Here is an 18,928-nt window from a genome sequence, read left to right as displayed (position 1 = left end):
AGGATATCTTCTTCCTCTGCTCGTCAAGCTCTGCCCTATTAGCAGTCTGATCTTGCTTTCACAGGGAGGACAGGGACTGTTTTCGTTGCTTCCCTCCCTGCAAAACTGTCTTCCAAGCTCTCTTTTCTCCTTTATCTCCTTTTATTGCTCTCAAATTCAGTAAGCAGCCCACCTAATCTTTGAGCTGACTGTATTTTGCCGCATGGTGAGGGATAGCTGTGGACAGCACTTGTATTCATGAGTTTAGTTCATAGAATCATCAAGGTTGGGGGAGATATCTAAGGTCATATAGTCCAACCATTAACCACTACTGTAATACCTAAACCATATCCTCCAGTGTCAAATCCAAACACCTCTTAAACACTTCCAGGAGTGGTGACTCCACCACTTCCCTGGGCAACCTATTCCAGTGCCTGACCACCCTAACAGTGAAAAAACTTTTCCTAATATCTAACCTGTGTTTCCTAATATCTATCCTGTGTCAATTTATGGCCATGAACATGAACTGAAGGCATGAGTCTTGACTTTTGCAGTCTGTCTCTGTGGTTCTGAACCCACATATTTGTGTCTAAGCAAAATTCTTAATAGATAAAAATGCAGTTGCCTTTAGTGGCATGTTGCAGGGGGAGTTTGCTTGATGTTAATGTAAAATTGAAAAAAAAAGTCTACTGGTTATATTGTAGTTCTGTGGTATGAACAGAAGTACCACATCTATACCACCATAGAGCTAGTATGAATGTAATGATGCTTGTTGCAGTGAATTCTTGGGGAAAGGTTTGTTTGGGTTGGGATATTTTTGCAAGATTGGTGTTAAAAACACATGCACTTTTCTCGCTGAAAAATTGGATATGTGGACTGTGCCTTTGAGGTTATGGCCTTTAAAGTTAGAGAAATTTTTTGTAAAGCGAGTAAGAAAATAATGTGTTCATTTTAAAGAGATTGAAAAGTACCTGCACTTCAAAGATCATCAGGCCTGACTTTGCTGTGGATGCTGTCATCCCTTCCCCAACCTTAATCAGCACAGCATTCGGAAGTAATTTTGTTTGGAGCAGCCCATTCTTTCTTTTAGAGTTGTTTCTATTTGGTTCCTTTGATATGTGCTCAAGAGGCTGAGAGACTCAGGCATAATCTTGCCTTGTAGGAAGCCTAGATCTATTCCAAGGTTCATTAAAAATTGCTTTCCTTACATGTGACTTCTAATCTATTTAATAGGAGCTTGCTTCTTATCATCTTGCATTACTATCAGTGGTAGGTACTTGTTGCAATGACTGAACTTTGCTTTCCAGACAGCTGCCTTTCTGAGTTCATGGTTGTACAGTGGAAGATGGCAGAGAGATTTCCCTGCCTTCCTGTTCCTGGGGAAAAAAAAGAAAACTTTCCAACTAACAGCATGCCTATGATGCCCTGCAGGGTTTGGATCCTGGCTGGTTAAAGGGAGGAGAGCTAGTCCTTTGTGACACAATGACACTATTTTTCCCTGTAGGTGTGTGGGAACTGGTGACCTGACCTTCCAGCAGACCAAGTAAAATCCCACATCAGCCCTTGCCCTCGTGTGGGCTTGTGAAGAAACTGAACTTGCTGCAGGTGTGGACAGGAAGGAGGCTTGAAATCAGAGCTCTCTTTTTCCCACCAAATCAACTTTTTTCATCCCTGACAGCTAAGGGTGGCTGCGGTAGCTGTTTTAGTTGAGTCTAATGCTTGTGATTGCTTTGGACAAGAGCACGTTTATCTTAATTTTCCTCAGAAATCCATACTGTGCACATTTAATACCATGCTAAGACTTGAGGGACTCTGGTTCCTTGCCTCTTTCTAAGCATGCTGTGAGAATTTCCTGCTAAAGTGTGATTGTCTTGGGCTCTGTGGATGTCTTGGGGCAGGTGCCTAGGGCAAAGGTAGCATTTCATAAGAGTGTCTGGTGGGGCTTTATGCCATTTAATTGCATTCTCAGAGGGGAGAGAAAAGGAGGCAGAGAAATTTGTCTCATCACCAACATGCGTGCATTCTCAGAGGGGAGAGAAAAGGAGACAGAGAAACTTGTCTCATCACCAACATGCAAAAACGAATAAGGAAACTATGGCAGATCCTGGGCTTTAGAAACCTGTCATGTTTGCTGTGTTCTTAGAGCATCAGCAAGTTCTTAACTTCTCTTTTAAAAAATCCCAAAGCTTCTGCTTTCTGGAGGTGCTGAATACTTCTCAAAACTGGGACATGCAAATTTACAGTATTTGCAGCTCAGTCATGCAGGTAGTTTTTGTAGCCAAGTAAGAACAACTGCCGCAGTGGGAATGCACAGCGCTCACCCTTTCTGCCCTTCTGTCAATCCACAACTTCAAAGACTAGTGGAGATGACTTATGAAGATGTTTAAGATGGTTTGAGTAGCTTTGGCTTTTAGGCTCACAGGAAATTGTAAGAGTTTTCTAATTGCTTTAGTTATTTATTCTTGGTGGAGGATATCTAGTGGTGTAGAGATGTAGTAATAGTGCCTCAGCTGCCAGGTACAAATTATTTTTATTCTGATATTCATATATTATAGCCACTGTGTATAGTATTAGCAGGTATATATTATATCAATTCAAACTATGTTTTCATTTGTCAGGAGTGTAGTTTAATTTTGCCTTGTTAGAAGCAGAAGTCAATATTAGAGGTAACAAGGGATCTGACTGGTATGTGGCAAAAGACTCAGCTGCATGTTTGAGTTTGTTATCCCCTTTTAAGTGACTGAAACCTGGTAAGTGGCACTGCTCATACTGTCATGGTGCGTTTTCTGAAGTCTGTTGTAGACTTTCTCTGGATTTTCAAGTAATTTCATTCCCTGGCTTTATTACTCCAGTGTTTTAATGCTGTCAGCTTTGTCCAGGGTTTCAAGCAAATTTGTCAGTCTTTGAGTGCTGCCTGTTCTCTGGGGTTTACCTGTGATGGGAGTTGGGTGGGTGTTAATAGCAGCCATGTGTTTGACTTCAGTTGAGCACATGTGAAAAACAAAGCATCTTAAAAAACAAAGCAGCCAAACTTTGTTGTTCATGTGTGTTTCATTTATCTGCTACTTTTTGTCTGTACAAAAGACTCAAGTATCCATGCTTTTTCCTTTTAGAGATGTCTTTAATGAAATGTTAACATGCCACCTAAAGGAGATCAAAGTGCCTGCAAATTTTATGTTAGTTGCAGGGATGCTTCTCTACTTCTACGAGTGAGGATTTTTTCATTTTGTTTTCCATCTTTTCAGCGGAAAGCTAAAATATTTTTCACCATTTCTGTCTTAACAGAGCTTTCTGCAGAAGCCCAGGCAGCATTACGTGAATTCGAAGAGAGGGAAAGGCAGCTCAAACAGGGACGATACGGCTCAAGGAGAGGAGGGCGAAGAGGAGGGTCGGTGATGTGCCATGGAATGGGAGAACAAAGGAGAGACAATGACAGGGGAAGAATGAAGGATCACAGGCCTGCACTGCTGCCAAACCAGCCACCAGCAATGGTACCTTGTAATACTTAGTATTCTTTGAACATCCTTTCAGGAAGTTATGGAGAAATGCATTTTAAGTAATGAGTCTTTGCAAACGTGGAATATATATTCCAATGTAGACCTTCTGCTCTTTCAGAGCACTGTTAGGCAGGATGAGCTCTATGTAATGTGGTGATTATGAAAGTATATGCTTAGTCCTCTTACCAGCTTCATCTTGAGGACTCTAAAGGCCTCCATATGAAAAGGACATTTTGACTTCTACAACACAGACTTACCTCCTGGTTTCCATGAGAATGGAGCGAAAACTTACTTCCTCTGATAAGTCCTCTACATGCAACATATAAACATGTTCAGTCCCACATTGTTAATAGTAATTTAGTTTAAAGATATGATTCTGTAAAGTATTTCTTAGGTTTTGTCAAACCTATGCCAGTCATGCTATTATGGAGGTAAATAAAACTCTAGGAAGATAATCACCACTTCACTATTAGATGAGTTATCTTGGGATTTCAGATGAAATTGAGGTCTGTTACTACTTCTTTTTTATGTGCTTTGTATCACGATCTAAAAGACTTTGTTTTTCATCCAAGAAACCCCAACCCAAGCAAGTGTGTGTAGCCCACACTTATTTTTGTTCACGGTCATAAAATGTACTGAAAGCTGAGACTGTGGAACAAAGCCTCTGTATGTCTTTGCAGGACAAAGTCATCTCTATGAAACAAAGGTGATTTTTTTCCAACAGCAGAAAGCAGGTGCTGGTCACTAGCAGGAGTTGGTGGATGTCTCAGCAGTTGAGAGCCTGCAGTAGAGTATTTCATGCTTTTAGAACAGTGAAGGTTGAATAATTTTTTTTTCTGTTTTCCTGCAGTCATTTCTAGCTGTTTTGATCTTAAGTTTTCTTGCTCATCACAGCATTTTTTTGTGCATACTATGTAGCTGCTTTGCTTTATGTATGTGGCTGCTAAAAAAAATGGTATGTCACATCTTTGTTACTGAAAAGTTGCCTCTTTGGGACTCTTGCACTACCATGGAAGTTGCTGGACTGTACTGGTATCTAGTATCAGTGAGTTCAGGGATAGAAGATTGTCTCTGAAAAGAAACAAGATAATTTTTTTTTCTTAGAACTGATTTTGGCCATTTGTGTTTGTTGAGCAGCAAGAGAGTTTCTTGCATGTTAGGAAAGGTACCCTTGACAGGTATCTTTAAAGTAGTTTTTTTCCTCAGGCAGTATGTGTAGGTGGGCTGCACTGATGTCAGAAGAGTCTGACTTTGTTTGTGTTTTGACTTTTGTTGCTAGTGCAAGGTCTGTTTTCTTAGAGGGTCTCTTCTAGACATGAAACAAAAGTTAGTGGATTTGTTTTGATACCAGGACTCAGATTTGTAGTGATGTTCACATATACCTTATTGTAGTTGGTGATAGTTTCCAGTGACATCTGCAGAACCCTAACAACATACGAAATGAGATAGTTTCACTGTTAAAAATAAGTGAATGAATGTGTTTGCATTCCCTGTGTGCTTCCTTGCTCTTTGTGGTCCTCTCCTTCACATGAATGTCTTCAGTTGCTCTTTTGCTTTCCTGTGCTGATGGTTCTTAAAGGTTGCAGTTGATGATAGGGAAGAGAAGTTTATCAGTTCAAAATTGGCCTTAATTGTTCTCCAAAGGTGTCTTGGTTTTGTGCTCATTAATGTCAGGATATTTTAACTTTAAAGCCTGGTGACTTTGTTCTTTTGTCTGACTTTAGACTCACTCACTGAGGTTAATTCCAACACACCAACAACCTGTTAGGAGTCTGTTCCAGCAGCAACAACAGCAGCAGCAACAACAACAACAGCAACAGCAGCAGCAACAACAGCAGCAGCAGCAACAGTTACAATCTCTGCTTCCTTTGCAGCATCAGCATCATTCTTCTCCTCCTCCAGGGCTACATATGCCCCCTCAGATAGAAACGCCTCGAATAATGATGACTCCACCTCCAGTGACACCTCAGCAACCGAAGAACATACACATAAATCCACATTTCAAGGGGACAGTAGTGACACCTGTACAAGGTGAGCTTTCTGGACAGCTTCCCAGTCATGCAAGTGTGACTCACTCTTTGCCAGAGATGCAACAATTTGTTTGTTTATCACTTCATGAAAATGTGCTTTGGGCTGCTGGTTTTTTGTAAGCTTGAACCAAATGTTTTGCCTGAATAAAGATACAATGTTGTTGGACTGTGGTGGGTTGAAATAGCGAAGCCTTTTCAGCTTTTATCATGTTTGTTTCTCTAATGTAAAGCCTGTGAAGAGCAGTAAAAATGGAAACTGAAAGTGCTTTTAAAAATATTAAATGTCAGTTTTCAAAACTAGGTAAGACTGCAGATTGTAGTTTCCCACATCATTCCAGCTTCAGCCAAGCACTCACAGAATCCCCAGCCACCTGTTTCAGTGAGGGTACTGAGGCACTCCTGGTACTGTAGCTGCTCTGTGAAAGTTGCTGTCCTTACTTGACAATATACATGTCCTCAGTTCTTCTTTCAGGGCCACATTTGTAATTGTTTGATTCACAGCCTGCAAGTACCTTATTTTTTTCTTCCTGTAAGTTAACACATACACTCTTTGGCTGCACTTCTCAGGGTAGCTCTCTGCAAAGCTGTTAACATTACTGCTTACTTAGGAAGTGTTTAATGCCTAAGAGGATAAAAAAAGAGACACCTGCCTAGCTCTGATTTCTTGGGACTAGACAAAGTAAAGAAATACATAAATATTCATACATATTTACTGTTAAATTTTTTGTATTTCCCCCTATAAATCAGCAGAACTCCAAGCCAATGCTATCTTTGCTTCATTTATTTGACCAGTCTAAAGCAGGAATTTGGCAGAGTAGGATATTGTCAGTATATAGATCTATTAGGCTTCTTACAGGTGGCTTCATAGTAGCTGTGTTGTAGAGCTTATTTTGCTTTTCCTTCTCCAGTAAAATCAGCACTTCCTACCAAATTATGCTTTGAGACAGATTGTCTGGAAGCACTCCAGGAGATCCTTTACTCATGGGTTTATGCCTTTCGTGCATTTTTCAAACATTTCCAAAGTAAAAGCTATTGTTTTGTGAGAAGCAAAAACTATTTTTATACTATTCTAGATGTCTCTTCTCTCTCCCTGTGAACAGTCAACAGATCTTCTGTATCTAAGTGAACAAGTGTTCTCTTAATGCTGGTAATGGCTACTGAGGATTTGTGGTTGTGCCTAATGTCAGAGTATTCCAGTGTGGTTTTTAATTTTCTTTCTTTTATTGGAAGGCTTTTTTCACATTACCAGGCAGCTGCAGGTTTGTCTCAGCCTTACCACTACATCTGTGGCACCATGGGTGTTGTGGATGTCTCACTTTATCCTGAGTATAGTCTCTTTTTCTGTCTTGCAGATCCTCATTTCAACAGTTATGTACCTCCTGCAGGTTACGAGGTCTTCAGTATTGGATTTTAAGTGTTTTGGGTTTTTTGGGGTCCTTTTAGATCTTACACCTGCTGATTTTATCTGCACATTCGTTTGTCAACTTGTAAAAGTGTAGTTGTGCTCTTAGACTGGAGAATGAGTGATTGATTTCTGAATGGTGTTAAGACCTGCATTCAGCAGATTTTTGCTATCTGTAGTGATGGCAGCTGGTTCACATGAAATACCTCTGTGCCATTCATTTTACTCAAGGAGTCCTTGGCAAGACTACTGAATTCTTCTGCTAATAGGTGTGTAGCATTCTATTAAATACAATATTTTAAATCCCTGTAGAAATTTAATCTTCTTGATCAGAGACTGTGTATCAGAAGCTGAGTCTTCTGCATTGGCTGAGAATAGTGGCCATCTCAGTCTTAATCTGCAGCAGCACAGTTATGTTACATGAAAGTATATATTCACACACCTAAGGAAAATGTTGCAGGAAATCAGGAGCCTTCTTCAGATAAATGAGCATAATTCTAAAATCTTCACTGGTATTTGCATATTAAGATGAATTTTTAAGCAGTCAGTGCAGGCAAATGGTAGCTAGAAATTCCAGTGTAGAAAGGGCTGTTCTAAATTTCCTCTTAAAAAGACTTTCTCCATTTAATCCATCTGCTTGAAGCCCCAATAGGCAGACTCTGGTGGTTGACAACATAAGGATGTGCTTCATTTGCAGTATCATTTATTTCAGGGTAACAGGAAGTATGAAAGATCAGATTGACTTCATGTTCTTGATGATGTCCTGCCCCTTCTTGGCTGAACACATTTTCAGATACCTAAGGGGTTTTGCACTTTGGAGAATACAGTCAGATAGGTGCAAAGTTTATTGGGATTCTGTTGTTGGAAGTGTGATGCCTGGAAGCTAAAAATGCCATGTCTGGAAGTGCATGATATGCACACTTAGGTTCTGGTAATTTTAATGGTGTGCTGTCATGTTTTAGTGTAGACTGGCATTTTTTCTTCTCTAATTTTATGGCAGGATTAAGCTTACATACTTGTAATTGTCAGCACCAGGGACACTTTTCCTAACTGCAAATCATAGAAATACACTTTTCCAACATTTTTTGGTTTGAGTTAGTCTTGAAATGCTTCAAGTATATCAGTATTTTCTAAAATAGACTCAAACCTCCTGTAAATTGTTATGAAATTTTCATGTGAATAAAATATCATGTCTAAGAGCTCTAGTAGACAGCTACTTCAGCCTGAAAGGGAGTAGAAGCACTCTTGAAGAATCCTATCATTGGCTTATTCCTTTGATGTTTCAAAGGCAAATCTCTTACAGTGGCCACCGTGTCCCTGCCCAGCCTTGAGTCTTCGTTCAAAAAAATAGTTACTTTCAAGTCAGTTTTGTTTCAAATGAATTTCTACTATTTTTAGTCTTTGAAGCTTCATAAATGATTAAGAAGGACTCAGTCTATCAAAGCCTTAAACATGAGCCTCTGTGAGTACCTGCTGCAGGTACTGTGCAGTTGGCATTCAGTTGTGCCTCCTGTGGCATCGGAATCCCATGTCTTTTAGTTGCTTGTCACATAGTTTTCTCTTCTCTTGAATTGTAAGTAGTAACTTTTGCTGAATGCATGTCCAAATTTGAGTATGATCAGTTTACTAACGCTGAAGAACTGTACATAGATGTGCTGTGAAATATTGTGGTAATAAATATTGTGGGTTTTCCCCTTAAATGTTTATATCACAAGTAACTATTTCAGTGATACTGTGGTGCTGCCAAAATTGACATGAACTAACGAGCAGTTTATGGCAGCTTAGTATGCCATTTACCTTTTGAAAACTGTTTTGTGTCTTGGGAAAAATCACATTATAATTCTCCTCCTAAATAATCAATGTGGGAATCGCTTGTTCATCTTTTCAAGTATAGCATTGGAACTTACAGCAAGAAGCAATTTAATCTGCTTAAAAGATTACAACATGTGTCTTACAACATGCTGTGTATTGTTTTTGAAACATACTTTTCAGACATAAGGATTGTTTGACATCAAGAAAATGAAGGCTTATTTGGGACTTCTTTGCTGCTTAAGCAAGGGTCCAAGGATTGAAAGGGCACAGTTTGAACTACTGTCTTTCATAAGTAATAAATTAATTTGTTTAAAATATATAAATATCTCTCTATGTTGCTGCCAGAGGCAGGATGCTGAAATAGACTTGAGTGCTCTGTTCAGTTGACATTTCTCTACATTTCCCACCTTATGCTGTTTTTCTCAGTGCCTCTCTGACCTGTAGTACCTGAACTATTTTAGTACTAGGTCTGTTAAGAGCACCCTGTCAATTTTTTCCAGGTGGCCATGGCTGTTTGATATCGACAGATGTTCATTAGAAGCCAAGATGTGACTATTCAACTCATTTTCTCATGTAATCTGATACAAAGCTTTCACACGGTCCTCCTGTGCTGAAAGACCTCTGCAGTTAGTTTACCCCATCAGTCTCTGAACCAGTAAACCACAAGTACTTAACAAAAATGGATAGAAGCCAGACATGGACATGAACTAAAACCAGCCACTAATGCATTAGTTGTTGTGCCTCAGTTACCAAGAAAAAAGAGATTTTTGAGGCATCTTAGCGAACTCCTGTGTTAGGGAATGCACCCAACTTCTCCCTCAAACTAGCTGCATTTCTTAACATCTTTCTGCTCTAAAGTGTAATACTGTAGTTGTTGACAAAGTCAGTGTTTAACCCTATGTGGAAAACATTTTTCTGTCACTTTCAGAAGTGGTAAAAACAACTGAAGAAGTAGAACCTTACTAAAAGTTTTTAGTAAATGAGCCAACACATTCAGTGCTCTTTGAAGAGCTTTAACTTCTCTAGGCCTTTTGTTAATATGGAAACATTTGTCTCTTTAACCATTTACACAGGTCAGAGAGGAAACTATGCTGGAAAAATGGGAGATCTGTCATTACACTTTGTACTGGGGATTCAGATACAGATTCAGTCCCCAGGGTTGATTTAGCTCTAGTGCTTTGTGCATTGTGCCATAACATTAAGTGAATGTTTTGGGAAGTACTTTTTTGTGAGTAATGTTTTGAAGTGCAGTTGTATGGACAACTAACTCATTCATGTTAATTGCCCTGAAATACTAGTTTTGATGGTTTTCCTGGAAAGGATCTCCTACTTCTTGGTATCTCTTTATGCAATAGCAGTCTTTGATAGGAGATCAGTTCTGGGATCACAGTTGCCTACACCACTGTGGTGGCAAGGCCAGATCAAATAGTTTTTGCTTGCTGTTAACTTTGCTGCCTGCCTCATTTTACCCTTCTGTGAGCAGTGATTTATATCAGTTAGTGTGTCTTATGCCCCTGCTTGTTGTGGTAGGTTGGTGGTGAGACTGGGAGATCCCTAGGAAATGCTGAGTGGTGTGAAGTGGAGAAGGCAAATTAATCATGTGTCCTCCTAGCTGAAACATGAAATGATTGTTAGAGTCTGTCAGCTTTGTCTAAGAGATGTGTTTGGCTGAATAAGTATTCTAGTTTTCCTTCCTGCAACAAGGAGCGATTTAATGCTGGGAAATGCAGAACTAAATTATGCAAATGAACTAGGAGAATCCTAATTGCCCTGTTGCATGTTGCAGGGGAGGGAATGGTTGCTTAAAGTTAATTGTAAGAATTGTGACATGTGAGGGTAAAAGTAGCTCATTTTAAGGGTGGCTTTGTAATGCAACTGCTTTTGGAAATAACAGCAACAACTGTTAGGTAAAACAAATGGTGTTAAAAGGTGTTTCTTGTTTCAGTGCCCTTGCTGCCAGTTCCAGCCCAGCCAAGACCTGCTGTAGGACCCCAGAGATTTCCTGTGAGTAGCAGCTGTTTCTTCCTCTCTGATATGGATAAGCATACATTTGCAAGGAAATATTAATATAGCAAATAAAAGCTGTTCTAGTGAAATATAATTTTAAGGATTTGTAAATATTGACAATACACTCTGCAGTTGAAAATGTTTGTTAAAAGCTTAAGGTCAATGGATTTTTGAGAGTAGAATTAATTCTGTTTAACTGTAAAATTGTTGAACCAGTCTCTCCAGTGGGAGAGGCATGAATGCATCTTGTCTTAAGGAATATGGGCTTCATTTTATTACTTGACTCTTCCTGTATAAATAGAATCCTTATTTTATTTGATATAATAAAAGGCTGTTTGAAATAATCCCTAAGCTTAAAAAGCAGTAATATAAATTTATTGTAAAACTCAGCAATCATTTTTATCATTACTTCAGGCATTTCGGTGCCCTCTGTTTTTTATATAAAAAATGGAACTGGCATTGCATGACCTTGTTTCTAACTTGTAAAACAAACAAGGCACTTAGCTGCTTTGCCAAGCTGATTTCACTTCATAATTTTTTTTAAAACTCTGTGATTGGAAGGAGTGTATGCGTCGAACTTACCTCATCATTTCACAGTTTTATGGTTTAAATGATTTGCAGAGTATCAAAGTAAGCAAAAGAAAATCTAGGTTGCAATATTGCCTTAAATATTTTCACATAAAGACCTGTATATTATGCTTCCCAAACACAAAACCCACAAAAAAATCCTTCTCTGTTGATTGATCTGTGCAGTGTTGAAGGAGGAAAGTAGATTTCTGTGAACATCCATGTAGTATCACACAGTAAATTACTGGCATAGAGATCAGATGTGTTTGAAAGAACCAGATTTCAGAAACCTGCTGTGACTTTTGATTGCTCCTGTGCAGTGCTGGTTGTTTTGGACACAGCAGATTTTTCATATGGGACATGTAGCTGAAGAATTGTGGTGTCCATATTTTGTACAGAAACGGAGTTTTTCAGTTGCCAGTTTCATTAAGTAAATCCATGTTGTATTTTATCTTCAGTAAAATATTTTTGAGCTATTTTCTATTATATCTATTATTTTCTAGAAAGAATATTGCAGTTTTCAGAGGAAATATTTTCTTCAACAGCCTTTAGTATTATGTGCGTATACACTTATTTAGATTTTAAAAGTAATTTAAATTGTTTATTTTTTATGAAAACAAGCGTCTTGCATTTGTTTTCCTTTGACACTAAGTTGATTTGCCAATAAACACAATTTGGGCTGGAAAAGAAATTGGAGCACAAGGAATATCTGTAAAGACATTGTAATTGGCATCTTTGAAGTGTGTTTACGTCAGTGTAGAAAAATTGGAAATTAATGTTTTTTTTTAATTGACTGTGAAAGTAGATATTCTGTTCACGTTTGGTTTTGCAAGTTGAGAAGTACTGCAAACTTAGCTAATCTGTATACAACAGTTGTTATGATGGAATAAAATAAATGGAATACTTTTTGGTAGGACTCCTGCTCCTTTAGCCTGAAGGAAAACCTTGTCTGCTTGCTGCCTTTTTATTTATATAAGCACTGCACCAGAAAAGGCTCCATGTAATTAATTTTTCATAAGGAGGAGGAGGGCTGGCTTGGCTCAGGGGATCTAGCCCTGTCATTTGGTTGCCCTGACTGGTGTGGGTTTTTCTCTACTTCAGCTGGGAACATGCTGTATGACCCTGAGAAAGTTAATTCATCTTTCTGTGACTCACTGAGTTAGAGTGGGTATAAAATGGACTTCCCTTATAAAGTACTTTATAAATTTTGCATGGGTTATCAGTCATATTAAGATTAGGAATTAAGTGTCACTGTGTACATATCTCATGTTTGTTTTATTAAATGTAGTATGTTAGCTTTTGAGCTGAAGACAAATTTACTTTCTGACTAACGTTTTATCTTGCAGAACTCCCTTTTTTGCTCTGTTACATGTCAAATGCCTTTGTGCCATTATAATTCACTTGTTTATGTATAAATGTTGACTTATAGCAGTACAGCAGTGGTTAGACAACTTTGACAAGCCATTTGAAAAAGATCAAAGGCATGTTCCAGACTATAGTTCATTCATCCTTTTCTTCATTGTATAGAGAATCACTGGATATGTAAGAACTTGAATTTGCTCTTGTTTTTAGGATTGCATAATCAAAGGATAATAGTCAACTGATTTTTCTCATTGCTTTGTTTCTAAAGAACTGTGAGGTTAGAATTGAATATTTGCTTTCCCCTCTAACTTAGAAATGGATGGTTTCTTTTGTTTGAATGTGGCAGAGGTGGAGACATGAGAAGTAATGAAATCTTTGCAAGAAAGAGAATAGAAGTGGCTAATGCCCTAACCAAAGGAAAAATTTGTCTCAGAGTTTCTATCTTATCTAGTAGAGAAACCTCTCAGCACAGAGAGGCTATGTGTGCTCCAAATACAGGAAGAGCTTCAATCAGAATTACCAGTCATAAATCTGTTGGAAACCAGGTGTTATTAATTTAGGGCTAATGAAGTGACTTGCAACCATGTAATGGTTAATTCTTACAACCTTCTGCAGAAGAGTTGAACAAAGTTGTAATGAGCATGTTAGCATATGGCACAAGTTCTAAATTGTTGGAAGTAATGTAGTACTACATCAGGGTAGTGTTGGTCAGGATTGAACCTGCTTAGAGTGGGGACTTAATTCCCTTAACCTTGAATCTAATTTTTAATGTTTCAGGGTAGAGCTCATTGTTCAGTCATTTCTTTCTTAAAACTGAAGTCCTGACATGGTTAGAGAAGAAGTACTAAAAAGGATGCAAGGGAATGAATCTGTGTTCCCTAGTTAGTTATTTTAACGTTTACAGTAATCTTGAATCAAGCCATGAAGCTTAAGCATTCAGGGTGACTTAGTGTGACTGATGTTTGGGAGTTATATTCACCTGAGGAAGACTGAATAAATGGTGGATCTGAGGTGTGGCACAGCTGAGAAACTGTAAACTTGTGGTGATAGGGAGTTAAAGACCTGACTGCTGCTGGTCTGAACTGCACAGTACTCTTCAGGTGGCTGTAGTTGTACTAATGCAGTCTTTAAGGATAGTTTGAATTAACCTGGAATTGTGCAGGTGTCAACTGCCTGTTTTCTTTAAACTGTTTAAAGAACAGATTAACTTCTTTGGCAGAATCCTTCTGAAGGTCTTGCTGTATCATCTGCCTTTGCTTTAAAGTGGTTAAGATACCTTTTCCTGAGCTCCTGTCTCAGTGTCACAGTCGATATTTCACAAATAGTCTGCTTTGTTTAAAGGAAGGTGACAGAAAACTTTTTTCACAGATAGCTGTAAGAGTTTAAAACAAGGGAAGAAGAAATTAAATAGAAAATGGTCGAGGTATTTCTAAACACTTTACATGAAGGCTGCTGCTAACTGACTACTACAGAGGCCACATCATTACTGGGTATGAAACTAGAAGCTAAGTTGATGGTCCAGATCTTTTCATCCCTTTTGTGAGTCCACCAGGACATTCTGTGTCTGAAATAATTCAGTGTTTGGCCAAAGAAAAATTTATGAAGAGTTTTGACTTCATGTATTTAACCTAATGAACACTCAGGGAATAGTAGTATGTGGCACATATGTGCAATTTTTTAAGGACATACAAAAGTGGAAGAAATGTTGTCGCTCCCATTTTGGGATAGAGGATGGCAGAGGGAAGGTGTCAGGGTTCTTCAGCCAGAAACTGTGAGATATCCCTAACATCCAGATTTGGGGCTGGAGAGGGGCCAAGCTACTCTACTTGGTGTGGTGTGAGCTGGGCAGGTGTCCATCCCACAGACACATTTCATTAACTTTAGTTAACTTGAGTTCTAGAGCTGAAGTTGGGAATGGTTTGAAGTGGCACAAAGCACAAGATGTAGTAGCACTAGTGTCCACCTGACTAATTTGTGCCAGGAAGGCTTTGCTATTTTTTAATGCACAAAGCTTTTCTTTTTTGATAGGCCACCTTAGTTGGTGCACTGGGTGCCTTTCAAGTAACTGTTGGATGCCAGTCTGAAAAAGTTGAATTGTGTAATGTAAATTCTGTTTTATTCAGTATTTTTAAGACTTTATTAAATAGAGTGAGTTGTCCTCAGGCTCTTGTTGAATATTCCACATCGCATGTGTTTTCGGTTCCCAGGGGATTTTGACATGATTTGTTTTTGGAACTTACAGCTTCTTTTCAAAATCATCTTTATCTCAATACATGATTTTTCTCCCCTTAAACTTCAGAAACCTTAGTAAACTTTCTTTATATTCTCATTCTCCATACTTCCACTTGATCTGCAGGTCATCAGGTGTTGTCTTAAATGGATGCCATGAAAAGGCAGTTGGCTAGTTTTGTTGCATTTTTTGCACTATTTCTGGAAACTGTAGTTTGAATTCTGAACTTTCAAGTGTTTGTGATTTGGACACAGTTTTTAAACACTTTATGCTTTAATCAGTGAGAGGTTTTTAAACAAGTGACCAGTCATTGCTCAAAGCAGAGGTCATTGTCCTTCACGGCCACTAGCTAGAAACATTTCTTTTTAAAAAGCAATGTATTAGTGTTATACAAATTAACTATAAAAGGTGCATTAGAATACAGTTTATTTATTTTTCCCCATGTGGTCCTTGTGCTAACATGGATCAACCTACAACATCATTTGAGCAAACTTGGGTTGGTCTGATGGTATTACAGTGCACCTGGGTCTGTGGCTGCAGAAGCAGAAATTTGTGGTCCTTTAGGCAACAAAACTCCTTGCAATAGTATTTGGTGTTCATTGTGGGAAATGCAAACAGGGAGTAAATTTTTTCTCCCATTGTTTCAAATGCAATCATGAGTTGCCACATGCAAGGGTTTTTTTAGCAGCTGTTATTAAGGTGATGGCTCATAGTGTACAGTCCTCACAGTAAGGACAAGTTATAAACAGTCCTGCATCTAAGAGCAGTCATTTAAAAGTGATATTTAGTAAGTCATACATGTTTGCAACAGTACATATGTAGGGGACAAACTGATAATGGAAATCAAAAGCCACTTGTGAAAATGATTCTCCTACTTCCTCACAATTACTGTGCTTTAGCTATGGCTTCAACATAATGAGTAACAGTAAATGAAATTTTCACTCTGTGTCTGTGTAGCAGTGGCAGATCACAGGTAGTGTAGAAAGCATTTTGTTTTCATTTAACAGGATACATGGTATCAGGTGGTGTTGATTGACATTTCTTGGATACTGCTTTATACAGCATTTCATGCAAATCATGTTTGAATGAGTCTGCTGCATCAAATTACATTTCTTTCAGATTACAGCCCTTGCAGATGTGAGACAGAGCTTGTTCAGCAGCTAGCAAAAAGCTTTCCTTTTTAACACCTACTGTTTTCACAACTTGACTGCAAAGCCCTGTAATTACAGCACTTAAGGTAGTGAAGGAATGATGGGCACTTTCTCTTATCAGATCTATAAGTAGTAGCAAGCAGATGCAGCATGAGATCCCTCCAGTTGTCAGGTATTGTCAGGCTGGCATAGAGGGAATGCAGTTTAAAATGCAGGTGACATAATACCCAACATCCTCCATTTGCTAGTGGGCTTCTGATTAATCACGATTACCATACATTATCATACCATCAAATTTAATCATATCAATGAATTCCCATCTGCAGGAGGAGCAGCAGCAACTGAACATGATGGTAACAGCTATTAAATAAGAGAGAAATAGATGGTTTCTAAATGTAGTAACCCTTTAACTTGTCATGCTAGCTGCAGTGCACACATGCTCTGTGGATATTAAAACAGAAAACTTGTGCATTTATATTTTAGAGTTATTGGCATTTACCTTTCTGTTAAGTGATTAGTATTTACTGCTGCCAAGGAAAACCAGAGCTGTAGATTTATATTTTTTCCTGTGTAAATGATGCTAGATTTTTTTCAGTCTCCTGCTAAATACAGAGTCACAGAATGGCTGAGGTTTTCAGGGACCTCTGGAGGTCATCTTGTCTACCCCCTGCTCAGGCAGGGCTGCCTAAGGCCAGTTGCCCAGGACCATGTCCAGATGGCTTTTGAATATCTCCAAGGATGGAGACTCCACAAACTCTCTCTGAGCAACCTGTGCAAGTGCTCAGCCACCCTCACAGTAAAACAGGTTTTATTTATATAGGTACATGCATTGCTTTTAGTGTATTGGCATGAATGAAATTTGAAGTTTTTTAAAGGATTATAGACAAACCACAAATTTTTATAGAGGCAAAGAGAAAGAAATATTATGCATATGCTGTTTTTCTATTAATTAGGCACTGTTCAAGAGATACTTCGTAGAAATCAAGACTCAGAAAGAAATCCAATTAAAAGATACAATTGGCTTCTGGATACAATGCAGTAAGAGTAATCTAGTGCTTAAACACTGAATAGAGAACTAAAATATATCATAATATTAGAGTCCTAGATGATAGTGTAGTTATCTTAAGCTATTTCACTGAGCTGAGAAAATGTCCTTTGAAAAGATAATTCAGTGCGTTTGTCATCACAACACAAGAAAAAGTACATCTATAAACTGGGACTTACTTATTTTCTGCACCTTCAGTTCTTGCTAATTCCCTAGAATGTGAAAGGAAAAAAACTTCATTATAAAACAGTAAGTCACTACTGTTTACAATAAAAGAAGGTAATTTAAAGGAATATTATGAGTTGACTGTAGGATACCCAAAAAGGAAAAAAAGTTCAGGCCTTCATACCCAACACATGAGAAGTACCTGAAAGCACTCTGGGAGCTCTGAGTATGTAAAGTTCTCACATCAGTGTGTTTGCAGGGGCTGAGGTGTGTAGAACACCTCAAAAATGAGATTTCCTTACAGAATTAAAAATTGTGAATCAGGTAATTTAACTACTAAATAATCAGGTCTAAAATGTCTTTTTATAATATGGATGAAAGTTAGATGGTTAGCAGCAGTTCTAATTTTTGTCTTCTGTAAAGCTGGCTGCTGCTTGACTTTTTCTGTACCAACCTGAGCACTTGTTCTTGAAGGGAGAAGCATCATCCTCAAGTCACATTGAGGGTCACAGATTTTTATTTTTTTTTATTCAGTGTAACCTTCAAGCTTGGAGTGTCATGTAGAGATCTTGAATTTCATCTGCATGATCCAGTTTAGTTGTAACCCTCAAGTTGTTTTTAATTGTCAGTGACTTGCAGGTTACCAAAGTCCACTAGGTGAATAAACTGATAATATTTCCATGGAGTAGTAAGTCCAAGGAAAAGGTCTGAATTTTGTTAGATGTTATCTCAGTTCTAAGAGCAGAGGAAGTTTAACACTTTTGGCTCCCTAATTTTTTACGAATCCCTAAAACTGTTAGCTTTTGACAAAGTAATTATGCAGAAGGATTTTTATTGTCTTTAAATAAAATGATTATGAAATTCTTCTACTTCATGGGAGCATTCATCATTTTAAATGGCACTAATGTCCTTTACACACTTTCTCCAGTTTCTATTTGTATTGTACTTAAATTTAAAAAGTTAGAGGCCACTGAACAGAAATGATGACACTCTTCTACACCCCACTCCTGAGGAGGATTGCAAACTAAAGTGAAACTGAATCTTCCAGATGAATTAATTCAAGAAATCTCTGTTTCAGAAATTACTTAGGTTTGTGGTCTGAGAGGTTTGCGTTTCCTTCAGGCAGTGCAGGCTGCAGCCAACTGTCTGTCACACTATTTCTTCTTATGGCCTGTTTCTTCTTGTTGGAGACACTCATCCATACAAAACAGATGGATGGGAGCATGGGTTTTCTGCACATCAGCACTGTTAGGAATTTAAATCTAGAGTTGGGATTTAGTTAACAATCCCTTTCCTATGTCTGTGTTGCCTTGAGAATTGTTTCCTGAGAATTGTTCTTGAGTGGGACCACTTATCCTACAGATCCTTCTAAGATAGGTACCTTGATGGTAGAGCAGGTGGAGGTTCAAGAAACATCTCTCTGAAGTGGAGAACTGGTTGCTTGTGGGCCCTTTTGCTTTGTTTCTTTTCTTAGCAGTGCACTGAAGTTGGGAGTGTTTCTGTCTCTATTAGCAATGTGAATATGTTGCTGTTTGATGAATTGGGGGGATGCCCTGAAATTTGCTGAAAAGGGCTGCTTTTCGCTCCTTGCTTCTACTGGTTTTCCATGATGGCTGAGTTCTATTTTGAGACCTTAAACAAGGAAATTGGGCACTGGTGATTTCTCTTACGCATGACCTCG

The 18,928-nt window shown here is 38.4% G+C and overlaps 1 protein-coding gene across 1 annotated transcript in view; it reads left to right on the top strand.

Moving 5' to 3' along the window:
* Positions 1-18,928, top strand: part of RBM33 (RNA binding motif protein 33) — an 87,974-nt gene that overhangs the window by 21,630 nt on the left and 47,416 nt on the right. Inside the window, exons 9-11 of the mRNA XM_009077566.1 lie at positions 3,265-3,470; positions 5,351-5,507; positions 10,666-10,724. Coding sequence (XP_009075814.1) covers positions 3,265-3,470; positions 5,351-5,507; positions 10,666-10,724 — 422 coding nt within the window. The remainder of the gene's footprint in view (positions 1-3,264; positions 3,471-5,350; positions 5,508-10,665; positions 10,725-18,928) is intronic.

This window comes from Acanthisitta chloris, unplaced genomic scaffold, assembly GCF_000695815.1.
Source record: "Acanthisitta chloris isolate BGI_N310 unplaced genomic scaffold, ASM69581v1 scaffold19656, whole genome shotgun sequence".
Lineage (NCBI taxonomy): Eukaryota > Metazoa > Chordata > Aves > Passeriformes > Acanthisittidae > Acanthisitta > Acanthisitta chloris.
Note: the sequence above shows the minus strand (reverse complement) of the source record. Positions and strands in the feature narration are given on the sequence as shown.